The 25100-nt window shown below is 38.9% G+C and overlaps 2 protein-coding genes across 2 annotated transcripts; one reads left to right on the top strand and one right to left on the bottom strand.

The window, feature by feature from the left end:
* Positions 1–1420: 1420 nt before the first annotated feature.
* On the bottom strand, positions 1421–16036 carry LOC139725283 (solute carrier family 35 member D2-like protein). The gene is made up of 11 exons (XM_071636370.1): positions 15900–16036; positions 13724–13757; positions 12936–13022; positions 11305–11372; positions 7972–8043; positions 7225–7293; positions 6029–6131; positions 5188–5348; positions 4411–4489; positions 3594–3676; positions 1421–1550 (listed from the first exon to the last, which is right to left on the bottom strand). Exons 1-11 carry the CDS (start codon positions 16034–16036, stop codon positions 1436–1438), a joined length of 1008 nt encoding a protein of 335 aa, XP_071492471.1. The 3' UTR covers positions 1421–1435.
* Positions 16037–16328: 292 nt separating this feature from the next.
* Positions 16329–23941, top strand: LOC139725282 (PAT complex subunit Asterix-like). The gene is made up of 4 exons (XM_071636369.1): positions 16329–16396; positions 21097–21193; positions 21969–22066; positions 23832–23941. The coding sequence occupies exons 1-4, from the start codon at positions 16329–16331 to the stop codon at positions 23899–23901; spliced, it is 333 nt and encodes a 110-aa protein (XP_071492470.1). The 3' UTR covers positions 23902–23941.
* Positions 23942–25100: the final 1159 nt, after the last annotated feature.

Genomic DNA, 25100 nt, shown 5'->3' with positions numbered 1-25100 from the left:
CTGTAAATTGCAGTTGATGGAAACTATAAAGTGGACACCCTAGCTTGTCATGAAACTCATGACATCTCCTCTGTGAATTCAAGAATTCTTGTGTGTACATGTAGAACAGTACTACATCCATCAGTCTTACACAACATGCAACACCCCCCCCCCCCCCCAAATAAGAAGTTGTTATTAACTTGGGCACAAATTACATTTCTAATTTTTCATATTCTGAACACATATTCTCTGAATTTCCAATGTTTGAGTAGAGTTGTTGATACAGCAAGCCGTCATATACTTGAATCTCAGATCAAAAGTCTACAGTCGCTGAATACTGTTTGTGTCCTTCTTTTAATTTCTCAGTTACATGTAACTTTTTATCTAGTGTTTTTCATCTAAACTGAATCTTGAAAGTTAACTAGGCTACTTCAGACATTAAAAGTATTGAGATGGATATTTTTATATAAAACAAAGGCAGGCGTAAAAAGATAAAAAAATAATCTTATGACAAACTGAGACCTATTCAATTTATACTTATAAATATGAAACACACACATGCATGCACACACACACATACATACACAGAGTAAAATATCAGCGTATCTTTTTTATGACTTTGTGACCTGTTAGAAAACATCACAGAGATGTAACATACATGACTTTGGTATCAAAGAGACATAAGCCACTAAAAAATACTGAAGACCTAAAAAAGGGGCAGAAGGATTAGTCCACTTGACTACGCTATCATCACACACATGCCTAAGTTTGGACACACCCACATTCTGTGGATCTAACTCCTTCTTACAGCACTCGTCTCAGATAAGTCTGATGAGAAAAACTGTGGTCCTGTGCCGTAATGCATGAAGGTCAAGTCTTTTAAGGTTTCACGTTTACAAAGACATGATGGGCCCACTTCCACATAAGAGGTCTAGAATGCTATTTAGGGAGGTTAGATAGCAAAGGGAGATTCAAGTACAGAAATGAAGTGATTTACAAAGATGTGGGGTATAGTTTGGCCTCAGAAGGAGGAAATCAAACCGTCAAAGTTTTGATTCAAGGCAGCATAAATCTCAGCCAGTGAGTGGAGGAGTCTCTCTACCACAGGTCTCTGTACACCATGAGCTCTGACTCCCCTGAGATTCCCCAGAGGAGCTCTAGCCATCCATGGTACCAGCCACACCCTAAATCCATCCATGGTACCAGCCACACCCTCAATCCACCCATGGTACCAGTCAAACCCTCTAGCCATCCATGGTACCAGTCACACCCTAAATTCATCTATGGTACCAGCCACACCCTCTATCCATCCATGGTACCAGTCAAACCCTCTAGCCATCCATGGTACCAGCCACACCTTCTATCCATTCATTGTACCAGTCACACCCTCTATCCATCCATGGTACCAGCTACACCCTCTATCCATTCACTGTACCAGCCACACCTTCTATCCATCCTACGCCTTGGTCCCTCCATTCTCCAGAGGCTGCTTCTGGTTGGATGCCTCCCCTCGGGTCTGGGGCTGTTTCTCCATGAAGGTGATGTAGGAGTAGATAAGACTTCCTGCGACACTGTGGAGGTAAAGAGGCATAAAAGGAAGGCATCAGTGTCAACCATCCAATGACAGATACTGGTGATATCTGTGTGTTACTAGTTATATATCAATTACGTTGCCAGTTGTGCAATGATAGATGCATTTATACACAGCACTTCATATGAATATAAATAATCATAATATGCAAAAAACAAAAAACAATAACAAAACCAAACAATATCTTTCAAAGCATTAATTGATTCTGATTGGTTGAAAATCGGGGGCATCAATCAAAAAATTGCCTGTGCACAGCCTCATAGTATATCACCAAAACTGCTCCTATAGTGCCTAACCAACCTCATAATATGAAACCGCTCTCTTTGCTGGTATAAACACAACATGTACAATGTACATGGACCTGTGCACATGAATAATGCGATAGGTGACCTGTGCCATCAGAATGCAAATGTCTATGGCAGAACCTGATGTCTGAATTGGCTAGTGCGATTGCAATCAGGCAAGTAACATTTCCCTTATTTCTATTAGGCTTATAAAACAGGTATGAACTGCTTTTATTTGGTGCATTGTCAATATGATTGCCCCATCTGAGGGATTTCAACTCGGGTCATAGCATGGAGTTGATATCCAACGGGGTAATATTATCAGCAATGCCCAGAAAAATCTAGTCTATATCTGTATAATAGAGACCCCACCAGTCTCCTCTACGTCAAACAGCACACACCTATTTAAATGAGATGGCTGGATAGAGCTGCAAAGGGGGAAAATATCTTCTATTCACTACAGTAAATGGTCTGAGAAGTATCTTGGCTTGTCAAAATAAAGAAAAAGGAACTACAATTAATCATGTTACAGTGCACTCCCGTTACAACGAGCACGGTTATAACAAAATTTCGTTATAACGAAGTAAAACTTCTGGTCCCAAAATTATCACCATTAATGTCTATGGTACAAAATTCGCTTATAACAAACACGGTTATAGCGAAATTTTCGTTATAATGAAGTCTTTTCCCAGCCCCACCGACGAAGAAAAACAAAAGAAATGTGCTTCGTTATAACGAAATGCGGATCGCTTTCGAAAATACGTAGCGGAACAAGCACGGACGAACGCTTCACATCACGGTGTGTTCGCTCCATGTGTCACGCAAAGTTTTCGTCAATTTTATGCTCTCTTTAATGTAATATCCTAACAAAATTTAAAAGGTACAGTGTACCATCCCGTTTCACATAGCTGCACAGTGTAAGATGAGTATTCAACAAACAGAATTTGATATATGCGTGGTTTCCTTGTTTTTGTTATTATACTGTATTTGTTCGGTTACAACGAAATTTCGCTATAACGAAAGGAAACTGCCGGTCCTGAGCATTTCGTTACAACGGGAGTGCACTGTATTGACTTTGAATACCATTAGGGCCTCATAATAACAAAGTACTGTCTGCAAGAATGTTGCAACAGTTTGCACACATCCATGTTATTTCTTGTACATATTTTTCAGAGATCTAGAAATTCACACTTGTGCAAAACTTTAAACTATCAGTGTCATAGAAGTCTGTTTTGGTTGTGGATGGTGTGGCACCAACTGAATTCAAAGTTCTAAAAGCCAAATGTAATATTAAAAAGACTGACTTCAGCACATAATTTTGAATGGAATACAGAGTATATAATTTTCTTTGAAATGCCCACAAATTTCGGCACACAATTTCTGTTTATTTCTTTGTTTTTATTTCTGGACAAATGCTTTTCAACATATTTAATATCCAGTTTGTTGGAGCCTATGACTGACAGCAGTGGGAAGGAAAACAGGTGACACTACAGTCTGGGGAGTCAATGCTACTGTAAAACACAATATTTTCGCGGCATGAAGTTTTTCGCGAATTGGAGCCGACAGCCTTTTTCGTGGCATGAACATTTCGCAAATCGCCTCTAACATTCAATGCATATAGTGTAGACAAGAACTTTCATGTGCATTTTAATTTCTTGAATCTTGGCTCTCATGAAATTCGCGAAATCAAAATGCATGCGAACATTCCTTGTTTTACAGTATTCTGTTCACAACCATACCTGATGTTGAGCCCAATAAAGTTGGTCCAGCTGAAAATGTAGTCTCCGCCAAAGAACATCCCGGCATATGTGACACAAAGATTCTGTGGAAAGGACATATGGTACAGATGGGAAGTTGCTGTTACTCTCAGGTCTTTGATGTCACAGGATTATCAGTTTAATTTCCCTTCCTACATGTCATCACCAGTCACTTCACATTTTCCAAGACACTGCATTACACTAAAAATATTTGCATCTCTTCTGATAGTAAATGAAGAAAGCAAACCACTACTTTACAGTGTTCATCTTCCCAAAAGTTCTTAAAACTGACACAGAAATAACCTGCAAGCTGTACAGTACAGATACAGCTGTTTTCTGCAAAGATTGAAAACCTCATACCAGAGACCAGGCAATGTCATGACATAGTAGTATGTCACATTGCAGGAATATTAATCAAGATTTTCATTTTCCATCCAGTCACCTTAATATAAGCTTAGTAATGATTCTAGTGACCTTTTTCGATATTAAACTGAAGATGGCACTGCAGATGACCAATATGAAATCAATAACAATGGGCTATATTTAGCTTATTCTTTTTTTAATTCAACTCTTACGTTTCAAAGTTTGAAGATTATACACATGCAATAGACTGGTATTGAATGAATGCATACTACATATCACAGACTGTGCATCTAAGTGGCTGCAGCAGTATCTTGCACTACTTTTGAAGTTTGGATGTGATATACAATCTCCTTCTATGTAGTAACCAGAAGCATCCTATCCAGACTTGGGGAGTCAGCAGATGACATATTGATCACATGACCTTTATGAATCATACCTTGAGGCAGCCAACGATGGTAGTAGTGAGTGGTGAGTTGAGACTGGTACACAAGACTATGGAGTACATCAGCACAAACCTTGGAGAGATGACAGAATACTTTGTTACTCCCATCTGGTTTTATCTCTCTTTGAATGATAGGTCTGATATTTAGGTCTCCCTTTGTTTGATATTTGGCTATTTCAGCATCCCAGCACACTGGTTCACTCAGTATTGAATTATAGAAGCCTTGTTGAATTACAAGAAAATATGATTAATGCTCTTATCCTAATTTCAGTTTGATTATCATATGAAATGACTAAACAAACAAATCAAAACTCCAAGGGAAGTATGTATTGCAATCTAAATATCGACTCACAGTGTAAGAAATTATCATTTATACAAGCAATATTGCATTGCATAACAGAAAGAAAATCAAAATTAACCAGTTTCCTTCAAAGAAGGTCAATTAATACACTTCAGCTTTAAAACACTTACCAGAGAGGACAACTACACACTTTGTTTTCTTAGTTGTTGTTGCTGTTGTTGTTGTTGTTATTGTTGCTGTTGTTGTTTTTTCATTTCTTTTCCCTCCCTGTGAGAATCTATCAAAACTAGTCTGTGCATTCGGGCTTTGGCAACATAAAGTTCATCTCAGAACCTTCACATCATATTGAAATGACTCCTATGAGTCTTCCCTATCACTACATCACTAAACTAAATCATTCTCAGGCGAGTATTTCTTGACCCCTATGTGACCTTTAGAAAGCTCATCAGACTTCAGGCATCACAACTTACCCCATGACACAGGAGAGAAAAAAAATGCAGAGAAAAAATGTGTCGTGCCAATGCTGGAAGTCTATCGCCCTCTGTAGGTCATTGGTAGCATAGGACACGGCCAGAGTGGGCAGAAGCATGAAGACGGCATTGTAATACAAAATGCCATATTTTCCCAACTCCTGTTGCACAAAAGAAAGATGTGTCCAATGAGCAAAGTTTTCACAATACTGTATACACCATATATTTAGTGAGTCTAAATTTTCGGTAATCACGACTTCCTGACAATTTCACGAGTGGTTAAATTTGGAATCATAGAGTACTGAACTGAACGAAGAAATGTATACGTGTACGTGACATTCATATCGGAATCAGACTCACTATTTTCGCCTGTCTTTAATTTCACGAATAGCACCTGACTAGTGAAATTCGCGAAAATAAAAACCTCGCAAAATATTTGGCGTATACAGCAAAATAGGCAGCATTACAAACTCATTACAAAATTGTTTTCAACGATGTGTACAACTACATGTAGTATGATAATATTTCTTACACATTATTAATTTTGATGCCAAAGGCAGCAAAATGAGGAGACTGTTACACATCCAAATGAAGACAGATGCGAATCAGAGGAACAGTAGGAGGAGAAGAAGGAGAAGAACAAGGAGGAGGAGGAGGAGGAAGAACAGAAAGAGGAATATGAAAAAAAGAAGAAGAGAAGAATACGAGGAAGATGCCGGAGAAGGAGTAGAAGGAGAAAGAAGAGGAAAAAAGATGTACTGTAGGAGAGGAAATAGGAAGACAGTGAAGATGGAAAGACAGAGGGAGGGCAGCAGAAAGAAAGACTATGACGAGGTCTTACCTTGGCATTTAGTTTCTTCTTCATGACGACACCATTGGCCGCTGTGAAGACATCGTTGGTTAGAATGAAAAGGTAGCCCAGCGCATTGAAGGATAGGTCAGCACTGCCAGGGTAAGAGATATTTTTGCACCAGACGTAAGCAAGACTAAAGAATGTAAAAAGCTACATCCATAGGCTTACGGATTTATGACGCAATGTTATTTGTTGTACATAGATTATCTAACTAGTGATTACATTTTCCTTTGCATTGAAGTCAACCCATTTCATGAAAACGATACATGTATATCATGGGTGAAATTATCATATTAGAATAAAGTCTTGAAATAAGATTCTCTATCGCAGAACAATGATAGCACTCTTGCTCTTAATTTCTTTTGACTTCAAACTAGTAACTGAAACTGTTTGAGGCTCACACACAACATATTCACCCCCCACTATCATCCTGGCCATGATTTGTTTCAAAGATTTAAAACTGAACCCTTTTACCCAACCACATTAATTGGAAATTTAACAAGAAATGTATGGAATAGTGAAGTCTCATATGTTTTGATGGCACAGAACAGAATCACACTCTTAATTGCTCAGCCTAATATTACTTGTACAAGCAGCCTAAAGTCTGGTTTAACCTGTTGAAGACTAGTCTTGAGTATGTTCGGGCAGGTGTCTATGGGAATGGTGCATTATAGCAAAATCAGCATGCCCTCAGTTGGTTAAGGTGAAGCTCCAACTACTGGAGAAATGGGTACTACATGATGTCGCTGGGGCGACAAGACCTCGTATCTACAAAATGTCAAATGTTCAGGAGAGCAAAAAAAATGGCAGCCAAGGCACTGCATCAAATGGGAGAGCCCTTCTATTCGACATGCCGTGGTGGCTTTATCTTTGGGGTAAGACAGCTAGGATTTGGACAGAACATGACTTAACTGATTATCTGACCATTAATCAAAAAAAGTCATTTTCACCAAAATTTCAGATACGAGGTCTTGTCGCCCCAGCAACGATATGTGTAAAGTATGACCACTTTTGTGTGTTTGCACATTAGTGATTTCAAACAAGTAACCAGTAATCAAATGTGACTACCTTTCTTGGGTTATGTTATAGTTATTCTATATGTTATTCTTGGTTATTGGCAAAATCAGCTTGTCCTCAGTGGATCAAAAGGAAGATGGATTTTTTTCACAAAGGGCTTTTCTTACCTGGCAGCAATAATTGCACCAACTATCATGGAGATTACAACAACCTGGACCTTCAGTGATGCTCTTACACTGGAAAAGGTAAACATAAAAATGAGCAGAGAGAGTAAATAGGCGAGGGAAACTGGTGTGCATTTACTCATTACAGGCAAATATACACATTCTTTCTGAAATATCCCAAATTTATTACAGTATTCTCAAGTGTACTTCAAAGATTTCCTAAACACAAGTCGCAGGGTAGAACATAATTAAAAGTTCAAAACTCTTTTGTCAATTCCTTAATTGGCATTTTGCTCCTTAATCCAAGCAAACCTTTGTTGCATACCTGCCAACCCTGACACTTAATAAATCTATACAAACAAAGAAAAATTATTTAAAAATAATCTGAACTTTCATAAATTTCATATACTTTACTATTAACAGATATTTCGAAATAAATCAGAAAACACTGAAATTAATGCGTTTTCTTTAGTGAAAAATCTGAACATTAAGATTAAAACTGAACAGTTGGCAGGTATGGAAATCATGTGAGCATGTACAGCCTGTTTTTGAACTGCTCCAAAGAATAACAGAAAACACAATCTATGCTTGTTTACATTCTGCATTCTTACAATTGATGACTTTGGGTATTGCTAAATCACAGCCATATTGCCATCTAAGGCAAATAAAATGGGATATAATAATTTCATTACAATGTACTTAAGGGTTTTGGTCAATTTTGATGGTACAATACTTATTTTCCATACTCACCCTAAAACTAAATATTCTGCAATCATTGTGAATAAGATAGAAAATCTCCTGAGAACAGTGAACATAGGCAGACTGAAATAGAAGAAACAGGAAATACAAATAACCACCATCTTGCAAAACCAACAAATACAAGGACGTAATACTCAAGTGCTAATGATAGTAATTACTTCCTTTTTTCCTTATTATCAATACTATCACTATTGTCATATATTGTATTTACTACTACTACTACTACTACTACTACTACTACTACTACTACTACTATACAAATTGTTATCATCATTGTTAAAGATAATAAAAAGTTTTGGTACCTCAAAAGTTTCCTTGAATTTCCTTGTCTTAGTTTGTGTTTCAGGTTAAAGTACCTTTCATATAACTAACACTGTGAGACTTACTCGCCCCAAAGTGATCTCATGTCTTAGTAATCATGCAATTAACTGCGACCAGCAGCCCCCTACGCATAGCGACCAGCAGTCCCATACGCATAGCGTAATCGGGCTTCGCATTGTAGCATTCAGGATCATGACAGATTTAGTATCGCAGGATAAATGTCAACTTAAAATCCCAAAAATTCTTCAATTTGAAGACTTACCAATTAAGGTGAAGTATTGAAAACAGGCTTCAGGCAACGTTTGGTTCTGCCTATAGTCCCTTTCTGTTTGAATTGATGACTGAATGTGACTCGGTCGAGAGGACCTTGGGAGAGCTACCATACACTGAATACTACAGCCAGTGCATGCGAACACATCACATGCGCACAATTTCAAATCCATCAACGGATAAGATGTTTGTGTGCACATGCGCTGGCCGTAGTAGTCAGTGTCGTAGCTCTCCCAAGGTCCTCTCGACCGAGTCACATTCAGTCATCAATTCGAAAAGAAAGGGACTATTGGCAGAACCAAACGTTGTTCGAAGCCTGTTTTCAATACTTCAACTTAATTGGTAAGTCTTCAAATCGAAGAAATTTTTGGATTTTAAGTTGCCATTTACCCGCGATACTAATTCTGTCATGATCCTGAATGCTACAATGCGAAGCCCCATTACGCTATGCGTATGGGGCTGCTGGTCGCAGTTAGCTATGCGTACAATGGGCTGCACGCTGCTGGTCGCAGTCAGTGGTTTCGTACAATATTTATCGACGCCGTACGGCGACGGCTCTGGTACGAAACCATTATTGCATGATTACCGTAAAGTTCCGTGTATAAGACGCACCCGTGTATAAGACGCACCCCTAATTTCGAACCTAAAATTAAAAAAACAAAACAAAACACGAAAATGTCCATGCAAATATTGCGTGTGTCATACATATTATTTCAGCTCAAAATTTCCCTAGAATGCAGCATGTATTTGCTCTATTTTTCGTTTCCTTTTATATTTTCTTTTAACGGTATTCATCGGACATCAACAAAATATGGAAGACGCAAAATGCGAGACTTGTCTCGGTACTCACTTGCTATTGTTTCGCCTTTCAATCGTGGTACATGTGTCATGCATATCGTACTCATGAGTGTACAGTACGATCTTTGCTGTCATACATAGCAGAGGGTGTCTCGCATATTGACGCATATCAGACTGGAAGGTTCATTACGAAAAATAAGAAAAACATCAACAAGTGTAGCAGAGGGATCATACGGCAAGACGTACGGTGCGTACGGTAATTACACTCATGCACTGTTACCAGTAACATGTGTGTCTCTTGTACCATGCTTGTATGCACATTGCTAGCCTTTTGCAAAAGGCAGCTCGCTGTAATTTCAGCACGCGCACACAGAGAGCAATGGACTTGCACACACAGCGCGCAACGGGCAAGCGCGCTTTGATCCGATCGCTGTGTGCACGCGAGTCCATTGCAAAAGCCTCTCTGCAGCTGCTGCCTTTGCCAAAGGCTTGCTAGCTAGCTAGCTAGCTACAGTGTAGCTATGCTATCCTAGCTGGCCTTGCACTCGTGAAATGAAGAGCAAACGAACGACATGGATATGCATGCATGCTTCACACATCGTTCATATTTACGGTGACATAGTGTCGATCTTACTCCGTATCTTACAGCTTTTGTCTATGACCATATTGATACTAGTACATTGATAAGTTTTACGGTATCGGTAATTTAGTAATGATACCTGTACATCGCGTATTCCAGCTACTAGGTTAGCTGTTGGTAGCTTGGTAGACTGACATCGGTAGCATACAGCAGTGCTGTTACAGCTGTTGTCTATGCTGGCCAGATTGATACATCGTTACTGCACAAGGCCGATGTAAGTTTATCTCGTATTTCCAGCTTTTGTGTGTGTCCAGATTGAAAGATCGCTCTTTTATACGTAAGTTTTAGTGATTGCTTACCTTCCAAACGTCGATGGGCATACATGGCCCCAAGTTGGCCTTATAAAATTGGGTGTACATGACGGATTTTTTTCCATGATTCGACTGTACCCGTGTATACGACGCACCCCCGATTTTCAACGTTTTCCGACGAAAAAATAGTGCGTCTTATACACGGAACTTTACGGTACTAAGACATGAGAGCACTTTGGGGCGAGTAATTCTCACAGACAACGTACTTTAACGTGAAACACAAACCAAGACAAGGAAATTCAGGGAAACTTTTGAGGTACCAAAACTTTTTATTATCTTTAATACCCAGTATGTCTCATTTATCAAGGGTCGTCCCTTCAGTATTAACACTGTTGGAACCACAAGGGTCCTCCCAATCCTGTCATTGCTATCACTACAGCACTGTCTCGCTCCTATTTACACTGTGGGTTCAAGCGTAACATGGTGGGTTAAAACTATCCTATCCATGAGTACAAGTACGTGGGATTTGAACTTAGAACCACCTACTCAAGAGATTAGAGGCCTAGAGGCTGGGGTGAGTATAACATCCTATCCACATTAAGGGTAGGGTGTGATTTGAACCGAGAACCCCCTCCTCAAGTGACCAGGGGCTCACCCACTACACCACAGCGCTCCCATATCCCACATCACTTGTTTTTATGGCACGCACTGGTTGTCCTTTATCTTTATACCTTCCACAAATACATGTACATGCAGCATCGTTAAAGTAATCACAAGTAACATTATTTTCACATGCCAGGTGTTTGTTATTGTTGTCCTTTTTCTCACTTGGCCAATCATGAAATGACTCACATTCTACCATCCACTTTATTGTTGAAATATTTACATCACAATCTAATATAGCAGAAAAATATGACATACACATAGCAGGATTAGTATCTCAAGTACCAGTGAGATAGTATGACTGACAGTGATGTTTGTTCCCTAGCAGTGCGCACATAGTGACAAGTACAGTGATTAGAGGTTACATTGGATTTTACTTACTTTAGTCGTTTTGTGCTACCCAGGCCAAAGACGAGATTCAGAATGTATATAAGTGGTAAGGGCCATATCTGCAAATGAATACAAAAGTTTTAATGCAGGAGATGCAACAGCTAAACAAACTGAAGTGACCATTCTAGCCTAAAAGATTTTAACTTTATCTATCACTTTTTATACAGTGTCATGTTAGCAAAAACTGACTTTACAAATGAAATTAAAGAAAAAAAAAGAAGAAAACTCTTACAATGCAGGCAGTCAATAATCAATACCAGTATTCAATGAATGACAACAAGTGGACCTTTGGGACAAAGCATCAGGCTACTGTAAAACATGATATTTTCGCGGCATGAAATTATCTCGAATTGGAGCCGACTGCCTTTTTGAATGAAATGAAATGAAATTTTCGCGAGTTGCCTCTAAAATTCAATGCATATAGACAAGAACTTTCATGTGCATTTTAATTTCGCGAATCTTGGCTCTCGCGAAATTCGCGAAATTAAAATACACACGAACATTCCTCGTTTTACAGTATCGAAAGAATCCCACAGTATGAGCACCATACATTTTTTATTCATTGCAAAGCTACAGGCTGAGCTTATCATTGTGTTTACCAAGATTTCCAATGATTGCAGAAGACACTGCAGGGCAAGGGAAGGAAAAAGACTTTTCTATTTATTTCTTTTTAATTAATTGCAAAAGTATTACAAGGAAATCTGTAGTACAGTTCATAAGACTATGAATTAGAGTTACAGACATGAAAGCACATCAGAGATTTCAGTTCTTTTAATCTTATGAATATGATGAATGATGATGATGATGATGATGAAACAGCATTTGTATAGCGCCATTTATCTGTAGAAACATTCAAAGGCGCCCAGCTCCCAAAAAGTGTCACACATCATTCACAAAGTTGCTGGAAAAGATAAGTCTTCAGTTCAGACTTGAATGTATTGAGGCTGCTGCAATTCATGTGCTATGTGAATACTGTAAAATTGGAAATTTTTGCAGTGTTGAAATTTTTGTGAACTTCGTGCAACTAGAAACCAGAGCAAAAATAAAAGCACATGATTATTTTTGCTTGCCATAAAAATGTTCCAGTAGTTAATGTCTTGATTCCGCGGAATTAAAAACACATGGAAATCTTCTTACTGGGCTGAGCACGAAAAATAAGTCACATGAAAATATCCACTTTTACAGTAGTTCCCTCAGGACTACATGATTGCTAACTTGTAAAGTTTAAGATTTGGCAAAATCAGAAGTTATCTATTATGTTCAAAATCATAGGCAATGTGAATCATAGGCAATGAATATTGTGGACAAAGAGGGATACTATTGGCAATGCTGCACACTGCCGCTGGTCTGACAGTCCCTGACCAGTAAAAATCACTGTCAGACCAGTAACTTTTTCAAGAATAGACCAGTAAAAGATGGAAAAACTGGGTACATACTGGTTAGACAGACAGGTCGCACCAGTAGAAAAAATGGGTAAGTATGCAGCCCTGCTATTGGTAAAAATTGTAACGTTTTATTCAGCTTTCAGCAAATACTTATTCTATGGTAGAATACAGCACAGGGCTGCCTCTTTCCAAAGACAGACAAACCACAAAGGCACACGTAGTCTGCTACAGACTTACCTTTCTAGGAATTTGCCAATTCCAGTCAGGAAAATGAACAATGCCCAGACTTTTTCCCAGAAAGAGTATGACTATCGTTGATACCATCTGTTGTCATACATGAAAACAAGATTTCATTACATTCAGCATTTTTACTATGTTGAAAGAATGGTAATACAGATAAGACGACAAAATGAAATATATCATCAGCTGATGGAAATAAAAACACCCGGGACAATACTCCAGCAATAATAATTACACATTACAAATTAAGCTTACCTCAGGGATAAAATCAGTTATAAGGAAAATATGGAACAGACTCCCATATTCTAGGTGACACCAGATAAAACAGGGCCTCACTATTCAGACCACTCTACACTTGTCATTACATCAGAAACTCCAAGTCCAGGCATCGCCCACATAAATCAAGAGGGCCATTGAAGCTGTGATAGAGTGATAGATGCTCTCGCGTGCTATCTTACTAGCCATACTCTTGACCATACTAGTACTGACAAAACTGAAGTTGGACCAGCAAAAATTAAAATTTCAAGCGGGAGAAAATACATCTTGAGCGCGAGACACACAGCTATAGTGGAAGAATAGGGGGATGGGAGATTGCGTGAAAATGGCCCCAAAGCAGAAAATTGGAGTCTCCATTACATTATGGAAAAGGAAAAACTTAAACCACTAGCTTATATGTGGCTATCTGTTTACTTTGCATTTGTAATTTCAAAGTTCTGTGCATGAAAGGCATACAAGCACTTTTTTTCTCTCTCTCTTTCTTCTCCTTCCCTCCTTCTGGTACTCACCTGACCGAGACCCACAACCTGATAGGATGGAAATCTGCAAAATAATCAGAAAAGAGAAAATTGCAAATAAAGCGTAATGCATAAATCAGAACTGACGATAAGTGAAGCACACATCAACACTTTCTATAAACCAATGTACAATGTAGCTCAAATTCATTAGAAAGATCTGATGAGTGATATGTAGCCTATCTACATACTGGAAAATATTTTAATTCCAAAAGCTAAATCAACATTTTCTATGATGTAACGAGACTCAAATTTACATAAATGATTCGATATCACACTGAAATTGGGAGAGCATTACAAGACCATCGTCTTTCCAAGGGCCGGACAAGACAGGTGAATAACCAGGTAGAGGTAATACATAATAGATATTTTCTGTAAGTTTCATGCAGTTTGGGTTAAAAAACTAAATTTGAGATAGAATATCTATCAGCATGTGGATACAAAACAACTGGACAGGGGGTGCCCTGATATTTTATTTCTTTTAACCTTTTCTTGTGGCCAAAAATTCCATCAAGTTGGATTTGAAGCTGTTGAGAGTCATACTTTCACCCATGCTTGAGGAAAGTTTGCTCCATTCATTTATGCTTCACTGTGAAAAAGAGCTACCTTGGTACAGTCTGAGCTTTGATCTGAGTAGTCCTGCTTTTTTGTGCAATTGTAAATTCAATTCTCTATCGATGACTAAGGGTTCTGTATGTACTGTTGAGGTATTGTTTTTATCTTCCTTGGTGATGTTAGATAGCTCGTCAACCTCCAGCATGATCAATCCCCTGTCTTCCTTTAATATCTTCTCTGTTCTTTCTCTGTTGCTTTCATTCCTTTTTTCTCCTGTTTTTTGTCTGTTTTCTTCAAATGGTTCTACTCCTGACCACCTTAGTGTACCATGCCCAGTGCAGTGTAGACCTCTATGCTGTAAAACAAGGAATGGTCGCGTGCATTTTACTTTTGCGAATTTCGTGAGAGCCATAATTCGCGAAATTAAAATGCATGTGAAAGTTCTTGTCTACACTATATGCATTGAATGTTTGAGGCAACTCGCGAAAATTTCATGCCGCGAAAAAGGCCGTCGGCTCCAATTCACGAAATTATCACGTTTTACAGTACGTCAGTACAGTAGGTCTACACGTTGTAATGTAGACGTAGACTCTAGACTAGTCACATTTTTTTCTGCGAATAAACCATAGTTCACTACACTGGAGGAAGTCAACAAAAGAAGAAGAAATAACGTCAAGAAGGTAATGTAGGGCAATCAAAGAAGAAGTGTGATAAATTTACTGATAGATATTTATTACCCATACTAATTAAAAGTGATCCCCCATCTGTATCACCTCAGCTCATAGAACTAGTAGATATCAGGCTCAACCTCAAGTTCTAAGTTATCTAACCATCATCAGCAGAGCGCAAAAATCATGTCCGCTCTTGCTGTGGCATCTCTATGGGCAAGAGATGGCAGGTTGAAATGCTGTAGTCTCTTCTCATAACCTGTACTGATTGAAAATAAAGAAGTAGAATGTACTAGAACCCTGGCGCTGGCCTACATGTACCCTTCCAAATTCCCACGATCCGATCCCGCCCGATCGCGCGATCCCACCGCAGCCAGTTGGTTGGTATCGTATCCGGGCAGCGTGTTTTTTTTAGACGGCACAGATTGGGGAAACTAAAAATCTATCGGGGACCCTATCCCTAAACCTAACCCTAACCATCAAACCCTAACCCTAACCCCAACCCTAACCCCAACCCTAACCCTAACCATAACCATAACCAAAAACCCTAACCCAACGTTTTTCCCATAGGTTTAACACGCGCCATGCCCCAATCTGTGCCGTCTTTGAAAAAAAACGCATCCGGGCAATTACCCCCAGAGGGCAATTACCCCCCGGCTAAATACTGGTTGGTGGTAAGGTTATAGTAAAGATTAGGATTAGGGTTAGGTTTAGGGTTAGGAGTTTGGGTTAGGGTTAGGGTTAGGTTCAGGATTAGGATTAGGATTAGGGCCAGGGGAAGGGTGCGGGGTAATTGCCCAGGGGGTAATTGCCCTAGACCCGGTTGGTATAACTCTTCGCAACACACCTTTTTAAACGTATGGGACTAATCTCACACCCTATCGACGTGGCGTTTATTAGTCATCGTGTATTGACCTCAATATCAAATCAGTGATGTCACTACTTACTTGAAATTAGTCAATACAGCTTTGTTGATGAAGACTATGAGTATGGAACTCAAACTATAAAACAGAGCTGCAAGAAGTCGACTGAGTCTCGATGGAGCCGACGAATCGGTGGACGCCGTCGTGCCTTCCCCTGCCATCGTTGGGTTGTTTGTTGTCTTTTCTTCTTCAGATTTTACCATGGTGCACCGGTGCGTGTATGTGTGGTACATACAGCGCGGTGGTGGCGGTCGGTGGTGCTGGTGCTATGGTAGACGTGGGTACGGGTGGAGCTAGATAGCTAGCTAGCGCTGCGCCGGGGCGGCGGACCGTGGAATCCGTGGACATGAGCAAGTGACAGTGCAGTGTACTAGCTAGCTAGCTAGCTATACGCTATACGCTTTAATACGTGACGTGAATCGAACGAACCGTCGAAAGTCAACGTTTACCACCATGTCGACTACTACTAGTTCAGCTCCAAATTCATCCGATGGAGTCAAAAGGCCCAACAAAATTAAAAAGTAAGTGTACCAGCTGTAAAATCTAAGGCTTCAAAACTCAGTATTCGGTGAATAAAAGTTCTTAGTTGTACGTGTGTTTTTATCTGGACCGAGTGATTCAGTGATTCACGCTTCGCGCTTTTTACTTTGTGTAGATAGGTCCCATACATGCAATCTCATGTAACCTACCACGCACTAACTTGAATTGCATTGCCATTGCATTGGCATCATTGACATTGGGAAGCTTAATAAAGGTATCTTCTTCTTCTTCTTCTTCTTCTTATGATTAAGTCTGCCTCCTTCAATAGACTGAAGATTCTTGCAGACTGGTGCTATTTACATTATGATACAATTTATTTACAGATATTTACAAGCACATAGAAAATATGACGAAAATAACTAGCCACTGTGATCAACCGTTAGACGGTTTCGAAATGATCCCACAGATGGCGCTGAAACAATTTCTGACGACAGGGAATTCCAGTTCCTTACAGTTCTTGGGAAGAACGAATGGCGATGCGATTCAGTTCTCGAATATGGTACCTGATAGGAGCTTGAGTGTGGTTGCGAGGCTCTCGTCAACTGAGTAGCCTGTTTGATAATGTAGTCCTGTGCTGAAAGAGGTGTAAGATTATTGTGTATTTTGTACATCATAATTAGCCTGTCATTTTCTCTGCGCTGTTCCAGAGTGGTCCAATTAAGTTCTTGTAGCATTTTGGTGACACTCGAGGTGTTATGATAGCAATTTAAAGTGAATCGCGCAGCTCTTCTCTGGACCATTTTGGGCCATTTCCACTTGGTGGATTAGGTTCTTGGTAGATGGATCCCAAACTGTGGAAGCATACTCAGCAATTGGTCGAACCAACGTTTTGTAAGCTGTGGCTTTAACATCAGAAGATTTTATGCGAAGATTGCGTCTTAGAAATGCAAGCACGTTATTGGCTTTATTGACAGTATTGTTGATGTGTTGGGTCCACTTAAATCAGAAGTGATGGTTACACCCAAGTACTTCACGGATTCAACAGATTCAAGAGGGGCGTTATTTAGATGATACACGTGTTGCACCTTTCTTCTTTTCCTGGATATTGTCAAAACCTTACACTTATCTGTGTTCAAAGCCATCATCCATTTTTTCGCCCAGTCACCAATTTTGTTTAAGTCCTCTTGAAGATTTTGCGTATGATGTTGATTGTCGATGGTCATGTAGGAAATTGCATCATCGGCAAAAAGGCGAACCTTTGACGCGAGACCATCAGGCAAGTCATTGATGTAAAGCAGAAAGAGGCAAGGCCCAAGAACCGACCCTTGAGGCACTCCAGATCCCACCGCTATTGGAGAAGATTTAACACCATCCAAAACGACCCTCTGACTTCTTCCATTGAGAAAACTTTGAATCCATTTCAGATTTTTCCCCCTGATACCGTAGTAGTCCAGTTTACGTAAAAGCCGCTCATGTCCAACCTTGTCAAAAGCTTTTGAGAAATCCATGATTAGAACATCCGTTTGACACCCTGCATCCAAGTTCCTGTGTAAATCGCTTGTGAAACCAAGTAATTGTTGTTCACATGACATGTTCTTACGGAAGCCATGTTGCAGGGGGAAAATGATGTTATTTTCGTCCCCGTGCTTCATAATTTTGCTGGCTAAAACGTGTTCCATTACGGTAGTTTGCAGCAAATACATGTCAGCGAAATGGGGCGGTAGTTTACAGGAGTAGATCGATTACCTTTCTTGTAGACTGGTACAACATTTGCTTCACGCCAATCATTTGGTATTTCACTTAATTCATATGACAACCGGAATATATTGCAAAGAATTGGAGCCAGAATTTTTGCCAGCTGCTTCAAGACTCGTGGAGTTATACCATCCGGTCAAGGGGCCTTGTATATCTTCAAACCACAAAGCAACTTTTCTACACCCTTTGATGTAAACAAAATATCCTCCATTTCTTCAAAGTCTGAGGTTTCCGGTAGTAAGTCATTCGGTATGGGAGTTTCCTTGGTGAAAACACTTTTGAACTGTTGGTTCAATGCTTCAGCTTTTGCAATCGGATCAGTGATCGTAATACCATCACTTTTCAGTTCTCTTATTCCTGTATTATCAGTCCTGTTGTGTTTGATGAAGCCCCAAAATCTCTTCATACTGTCAAATTCTGTGGTATCTTCATCGATAGAAAAAAGAGATTCCACATAATTCCAATAAGCCCTCCTTAATAGCTCCTGTTGCAGTGATTTCTTAATTGCTTTCAACTCTTCCTCCAATTGAAAAGGGACTACCCCGTGGTTTCTCAATTTCATGTTCCGACTTTTTTTATTCAACCTATCTCTCCTTTTGATCAACCTTTTAATCTTGTTTGTAATCCAAGGTATTTCATTCTTTTTGGATGTCATCTTACATGTATGTGGAACAAACTCTGTCATTCCCTTCTCTATTCCATTCTTGAACATAACCCAAGCCTCATTCACTGAGCAAAAGTCAAGCTTATCTTCAATTTCCTTGCCTACACCTTGCATGAAATCAGCAAATTTCTCCCAATCCGCTTTGCTGTAGATGTTGATTTTCCTTCAAGTACTAGCTTCTGGCGAGTTGGACAACCAGCAATCGTGAGAAGTGGGCAATCATGATCTTAAATGCCTGGTACAACTGAGACATCGGTGACTAACGTTGGATTATTTACTAGGAATAGATCAAGGACGTTTTCTTTCCTGGTTGTTTCCTTAACTACCTGTGTTAACCCATGGTCATCAAGCATAGAACCAGAAGCATGATGAAGCGCTGGGTGATGACATGCTTTCACCTGTCTGGTTTCCCAATCACCTCCTATGACTACCATATGATCGCGATTCAATTTACACAGGGATCGTTGAAGCTCTGCAAGACTCTCTTCATCAGGTATTAGCCCACATTTGCAAACCCACGAAAATCAAAACTGCATAAAATAGGTCCAATATGACTTCAAGCACAAGTTATAACAGTAACATACCTCACCTGTTGCTCTTTGTCTATACCATTCGATGAAAGAGAGAAAATTATCGTTTTAAATCAATTTTCAAACCGGGTCAACCCGACCCAAAATCGAATTACGAGCGCGGGCTAGCTACGTACATGTAACTTACACATGTATCGCATGCATGTAGTACGTACGTGGACCGGAGCTAGCGAGCGTTATACGCATGCATATGGTGCATTTTCATTTATTTTTATGAAAGTAATGAACTAATTGGAACGAAATTTTGCGCAGGTGTTACTGCAATCATACCCAAACTCCATGCTAACTATGAGACCAATTGCTGCAGGTTTACAAATGTGGGCTAGTACCTTTAAATACGTACATTGCATTCATACGCATGCACGTTCAGGTTGGTATGTCAGGCAGAAAGCTGAATAGCATACAACTCACTGTATTTAGTATTAAATCAATTAACTCATTGAACTTGATGGATGTAACTGCTGTGAGGATTGAGAGATTAGTAGTGTAAAAGTAAAACTAAGTGGAAATTTTTGCGGTGTTGAAATTTTCGCGCATTTCGCGCAACCAGAGAATTCAGAAGCTAGCGCGAAAGTAAAAGCACGCAATTATTTTTGCGTGTCATATGTTCCAGTAGCTGATGACTTGATTCCTCGGAATTAAAAACTCGCGAAACTCTTCTTACCTGGCCAAGCACGAAAAATTAGTCGCGCGAAAATATCCACTTTTACAGTATTTAGCCTAGGGGTGGAGTTCAACTCTGGGAGCTCTGCCTCTGACTGGGGCTATCCTGGGTTTTAGGCCTACTACTACTGCACTAGGGGGCTAGCCCGACTAGACACCGTGCGAAGCACGGCATCCCTGTGTTGCAACACTTTACAGCGACAGGGCTGTGTATAGTTACAAGGGGGCTTAATTATTTTAGGCTTCTAACTTCAGCAGAGCCCCTAAAACTAACCCTAACCCTATTTAAACCCTAAAGCCACCTACATGTTGTAGAGTCATGTCTAAATGTAATCATATAATCTACTTTGATACATATCACATTTCTTTTTTCAATTTTAGTGGGTTAAATTACATATGGCGAATTGCAATGTGTGTTCTAACACATCATGTCACAGTTTTTTTTCTTTTTTTTTATCGTCAATTTGTGTGTTTCACTGTCTAGTTCTTCCAAAACTGCTTTTGGCAGGCTTTTTGCTGTGTGCAATCTCATGCTTCTGACCACAACTGAGAAAACATTATGTAGATTGAAGAGAGAAGAATATACTGTGTCTCTCTTTCTCTCTCCCTCTCTCTCTTTAATCTAATCAAGAAACCAGCAATCTCCCTCGGCATATCTTTTCTTGTCAAACTTAAATTTGTTCACAGGATGTGTTTTATCATTGTTATTGAGTATAATACTGAGTTACACAACTGGAAAGACTTCCTCATGCCCCCACCCCCCTAATTTTGCCATATCACTCAGCACTACCCCACCCTTATTAGCTAAATGCACAGATGCACGCACGCATGCACATTTGGCAAGTGGTAGGGACAGTATGTATCCATGCGTAAGCTGACAAGGGTAGGGTAGTATAGAGTGTAATGGCAAAATAAGGGGGGGGGGGCATAAAGAAGTCTTTCCATACAAATTTCCAGTAAATGCTCACCTTTCACATGACTGACTAGATTCTTTTGACCTGCTCTCAAGTTATATATGCCCCTGGCTTATATTAACAAATCATTTCTCTCGTTGTGTTGTGTGTGACAGATACACGCCACCAGATGAAAATTCCCCTGATGATCCCACTGCAGACTACATGAACCTCCTTGGTATGGTGTTTAGCATGTTTGGACTCATGATGAAGGTTTGTAATCAGTTCATGATTTATAAACATTCATAGTTAGTCTAAAATCCTGTAGCGCTCTTTTGCATCTCCTTGCAATTTAGGCATTTAAAGTGTGCACACAATAACATTCAACAGGTATTGGCATCAAATTTTAGAGATATACAAATTATTTTCCCCTTCTATTTTTCTTCCAGAAGTGCAGTATTGTTACATAGATGAAGCAAATTTGTAAAACTTTAATGTAGATTCGTTGTGACAGAGCAATAAAAGCAACCAAAACCCAATTTATTTTTTCTATGAAAGTACCATGAATTAGAAATAATGCCTGCATGATATTAAGACATAAATGATACCACTGATACTTTCAAAGTTTGTAACTCATTGTTTTTAAAACCACTGGGATTAAAAATTATGTCTGATTTTCTTCAACATGTAAAAAACAACAACAACAAATTATATAGATCACAATTGTTGCTATGTATTGGCACTTGTATATTGGTATATTGTGAATGTACAGTACATGTATGTACACACGTATGCAAATACAGGTTGGGATTTGTTCCATGCATTTTAAGCATGAAGTCATCAATATCATGATATTCATTGATTAAAATATGTGCACCTGCAAATGAAACAATAAAAAAATACTGTGTTGCACAGCATTATTTGTAAAAATGTTTTGATACATTGTATCACTCAGAAAAATATGAAGAAACAATAAAGCTTGCCAAATTAATTTCTAACAAAGAATATTTGTAACTATCCCTGTGCTGTTTCATTTCTAATTTCTCAGATGAAGTGGTGTGCATGGATGGCAGTCTTTTGCTCTTTCATCAGCTTTGCCAATTCAAGATGTAATGAGGATGGAAAACAGATGTTTAGTAGCTTCATGTAAGTCAAATCTTCTTGATAATTTATCCTTCTTAATTAATTGAGTGAAACCTAATAAGTAGAGTGTGTTCATGTTCAACTACAGTGTACGTGAACATAGCAGTTTGTCAGTCATTGTGTAAGTTTGGAGTGAGATTTTCTGAGTCTTGTGGAGAGTGTGTTCAGAAACAAATCACATAATGCAGTTCTAATGTAAAGTTTGTCATGCAATGACCACTAGAACATGGAATGTAACACAGCTCGCTTGTTGATTGGAAGGTGGCTTTTTGTGTTAGGTCAGTCTAAGTTTCATCACAGCAAGCTACTTAAATATGTTCACTGTATTATTACTGCATCTTAATCTACTGCACATCCAGTTGTGATGTGTGCATGTTTGCTACTAGTTGTGGCCAGAGTAGTCACTAATTGACCATTCAAAGGTTCAGGTGCCTTTATGTGCTGGCCCTTCTTGTACAAGTACAGTGTATTTTCTGTGGAATGACTGAACAAAATTGAATCTTCATATGTGTTACACAATAAAACTCTATCCACTCTCAAAATTTGAAAAGGGTCAGCTTCATTAAAGGGAAGATAAACCCCAAGAGCAATGTGGATTGAGTGAAAGCAGCAACGTTAGTAGAACACATCAGTGAAAGTTTGAAGAAAATCGGACAATCGATGCAAAAGTTATGAATTTTTAAAATTTTGGTGCTGGAACCGCTGGATGAGAAGACTACTAGAGGTTATGACGTATGAGTGGACAACAATACCAAGAAAATTTAAAGAAAATTCTACAAAAATCCTTTTTTTTCATGAAAATTACAAATTCCATCAACTTGATATTGACATATGTTAAGGGTAGCAATTATTCCCCCTGCTTACTGAAAGAGGTTGGTCCATTGCTCTTTCATAATTCTAGAAAAGTGAATTTTTGTTGAATTTCCTTTATATTTTCTTTGTAGTGTTGTCCACTCATACGTCATATCCTCTAGTAGTCTCCTCATCCAGCGGTTCCAACACCAAAACTTTAAAAATTCATAACTTTTGCATCGATTGTCCGATTTTCCTCAAACTTTCACTGATGTGTTCTACTAATGTTGCTGCTTTCACTCAATCCACATTGCTCTTTGGGTTTACCATCCCTTTAAGACCCCACAGAGCCAGCATCAAAGTACACTAGCTTGGGCATAAAGTGAAATATTGGAAATATAGAGATACAATCAATGTTTGTCAAAGGTGAAATTTTGAGAGTTTGCCAAATATCTTTCCCTGTAAGGAGGTACATAGTGCTATTGATGTGAACTCTGCATTGGGTAGTCTTTAACTTCAGACATATACTATATCGATATGATACTATAGAAAAACATTCTTTTTTCACAATCACTACAGTTATTCCGTACCACAGTAAGTACTTTCGCGTCCAACTGGTGGCTTCTTCAAACTGCGTCATAGCTGGCAGTGTGACGCAGTCTGGAGAAGCCACCACTAACCATTTGGAGGCGAAAGTACTCACTACGGTATAAAATAACTTTCGTAACGTGAAGAAAGAACATATTTCTATGAAATTACCAATCAGATGAACCTCATTCAGGATATATCAATATGAATTTTTGTTTTCCCGAGTGGGATGTGAATGACAACATTTTCTCAGAATTGTGTAAATTAAGCCTTTTTTGTTTGTTTGTTTTTTTCATGTTTATGTTTATGTTTTTGTTTTAGTTTGTTTTTGCAAAGAGTGTTGTCACCATAATCAGTTATTCAAACCTTCTGGTCTTTTACATTACAGGTTGTCAATATCGGCTGTAGTTATGTCATACCTTCAGAACCCAGCTCCAATGACGTTACCATGGCAATGACAGCGGGAGACAGAAGTGTTTTAGTTTGCTTTTTCCAGCCTTTTCTCACTCTTGTGATTCTTGCTCTGTTACATGTGTTTGATGGTATATCCCCCGTACTATACCCATACATCTTATTAAAAAAACAACAACAACAGATATGTTCATAGATACTGTACTGCCTAATGTTGAACTATCATTTGCATGCTGAAAAATCCCCTGATTTCCCAATACATGTATAGAAGCCGTTGTTACGTCATAAACCCTCAGCAGCGCAGCGCGCCTCGCCCTGGCAGAAACTAGAGCACACGCACTTAAGTGCACATTTTGAAACCTCAAAAATGCACAGCTTGAACTCCCAAGTTCATTGACCCTACCTGCCAAAATATCAAAAATCCTTCAAAAATCCATAAAAATTGTCGGATCACTACCCAAATTTAATCATCTTTCCTGCAAGTTTCATCCAAATCTGGTCACAACTTTTTGAGTTATTTTGCACATGGACAAACAAACCAACGGTAATGAAAACCTAACCTCCTCCCATAGCGAAGGTAAATATCAGTACCCGAATAGGCATTGGTGCACTTATGGATAGCATTGGTGTAAATTTGGATAAATAACATCTCGCAAAAATATCTGTGTCCTCCATATTTGCAAAAATATGTTTACATGAAAATAACAGGTTTTTACAGTAAGTGCAACCTATCATAGAATAGGTCACATGTAATCTGGACAGTTTCACCTTCATTGATGTGCACTTTGTGAATGCATCCAATTGATTTATTGTCTATGCTGTATGATTGTGATAAAATAGCTGTGATTATTGAAGATTGATTTTGGCAATGAACTTTGTGTAATAATAAGTAAAATTTTCTTTATCTGAGTTTTAGAATGGATTAGTTATTCATTTTGGGTCATTCCATCTTTAATATGTCAGTCAATTGTTTATGGATTTGATCAGTGAACAGATCCACAAGAAACTCTTTGGTTATCATTTGTAGAATGGCTTTCGGTATCAATACATGTATGTAGTACACACAGTATCTTGTCCGGAAGGTCAAGAAATTGAATTTCTTGTCTGCTTCTAAAGAAAGATCCTCACATCTCTTGCATGAGTAGCATTTTTGAGACATGGAGGATGTACATGAAAGAGTGTAAATGTAGTTATTGCAGAATGCAGTTAATATCTACTCCATGTTACAAGAAAACAATTGTAAGAA

This window comes from Diadema antillarum, unplaced genomic scaffold (genome assembly GCF_040938485.1).
Source record: "Diadema antillarum isolate AM-2024a unplaced genomic scaffold, OU_Dant_1.0 seq00000030_RagTag, whole genome shotgun sequence".
Lineage (NCBI taxonomy): Eukaryota > Metazoa > Echinodermata > Echinoidea > Diadematoida > Diadematidae > Diadema > Diadema antillarum.
This window is presented reverse-complemented; position numbering and strand designations above follow the sequence as displayed.

What these genes read in the sequence shown, in the direction of transcription:
- LOC139725283 (XM_071636370.1), bottom strand. Translation starts at nt 16,036, where the DNA reads ATGGCAGGGGAAGGCACGACGGCGTCCACCGATTCGTCGGCTCCATCG. An exon ending in ATTGGCAAATTCCTAGAAAG is followed by an intron (nt 11,373 to 12,935) that starts GTAAGTCTGTAG and finishes ATTCATTTGCAG; the next exon opens with ATATGGCCCTTACCACTTAT. An exon ending in GGTAGCACAAAACGACTAAA is followed by an intron (nt 8,044 to 11,304) that starts GTAAGTAAAATC and finishes CTTCTATTTCAG; the next exon opens with TCTGCCTATGTTCACTGTTC.
- LOC139725282 (XM_071636369.1), top strand. Translation starts at nt 16,329, where the DNA reads ATGTCGACTACTACTAGTTCAGCTCCAAATTCATCCGATGGAGTCAAA. An exon ending in TGTTTGGACTCATGATGAAG is followed by an intron (nt 21,194 to 21,968) that starts GTTTGTAATCAG and finishes CTAATTTCTCAG; the next exon opens with ATGAAGTGGTGTGCATGGAT. An exon ending in CAGATGTTTAGTAGCTTCAT is followed by an intron (nt 22,067 to 23,831) that starts GTAAGTCAAATC and finishes TTTACATTACAG; the next exon opens with GTTGTCAATATCGGCTGTAG.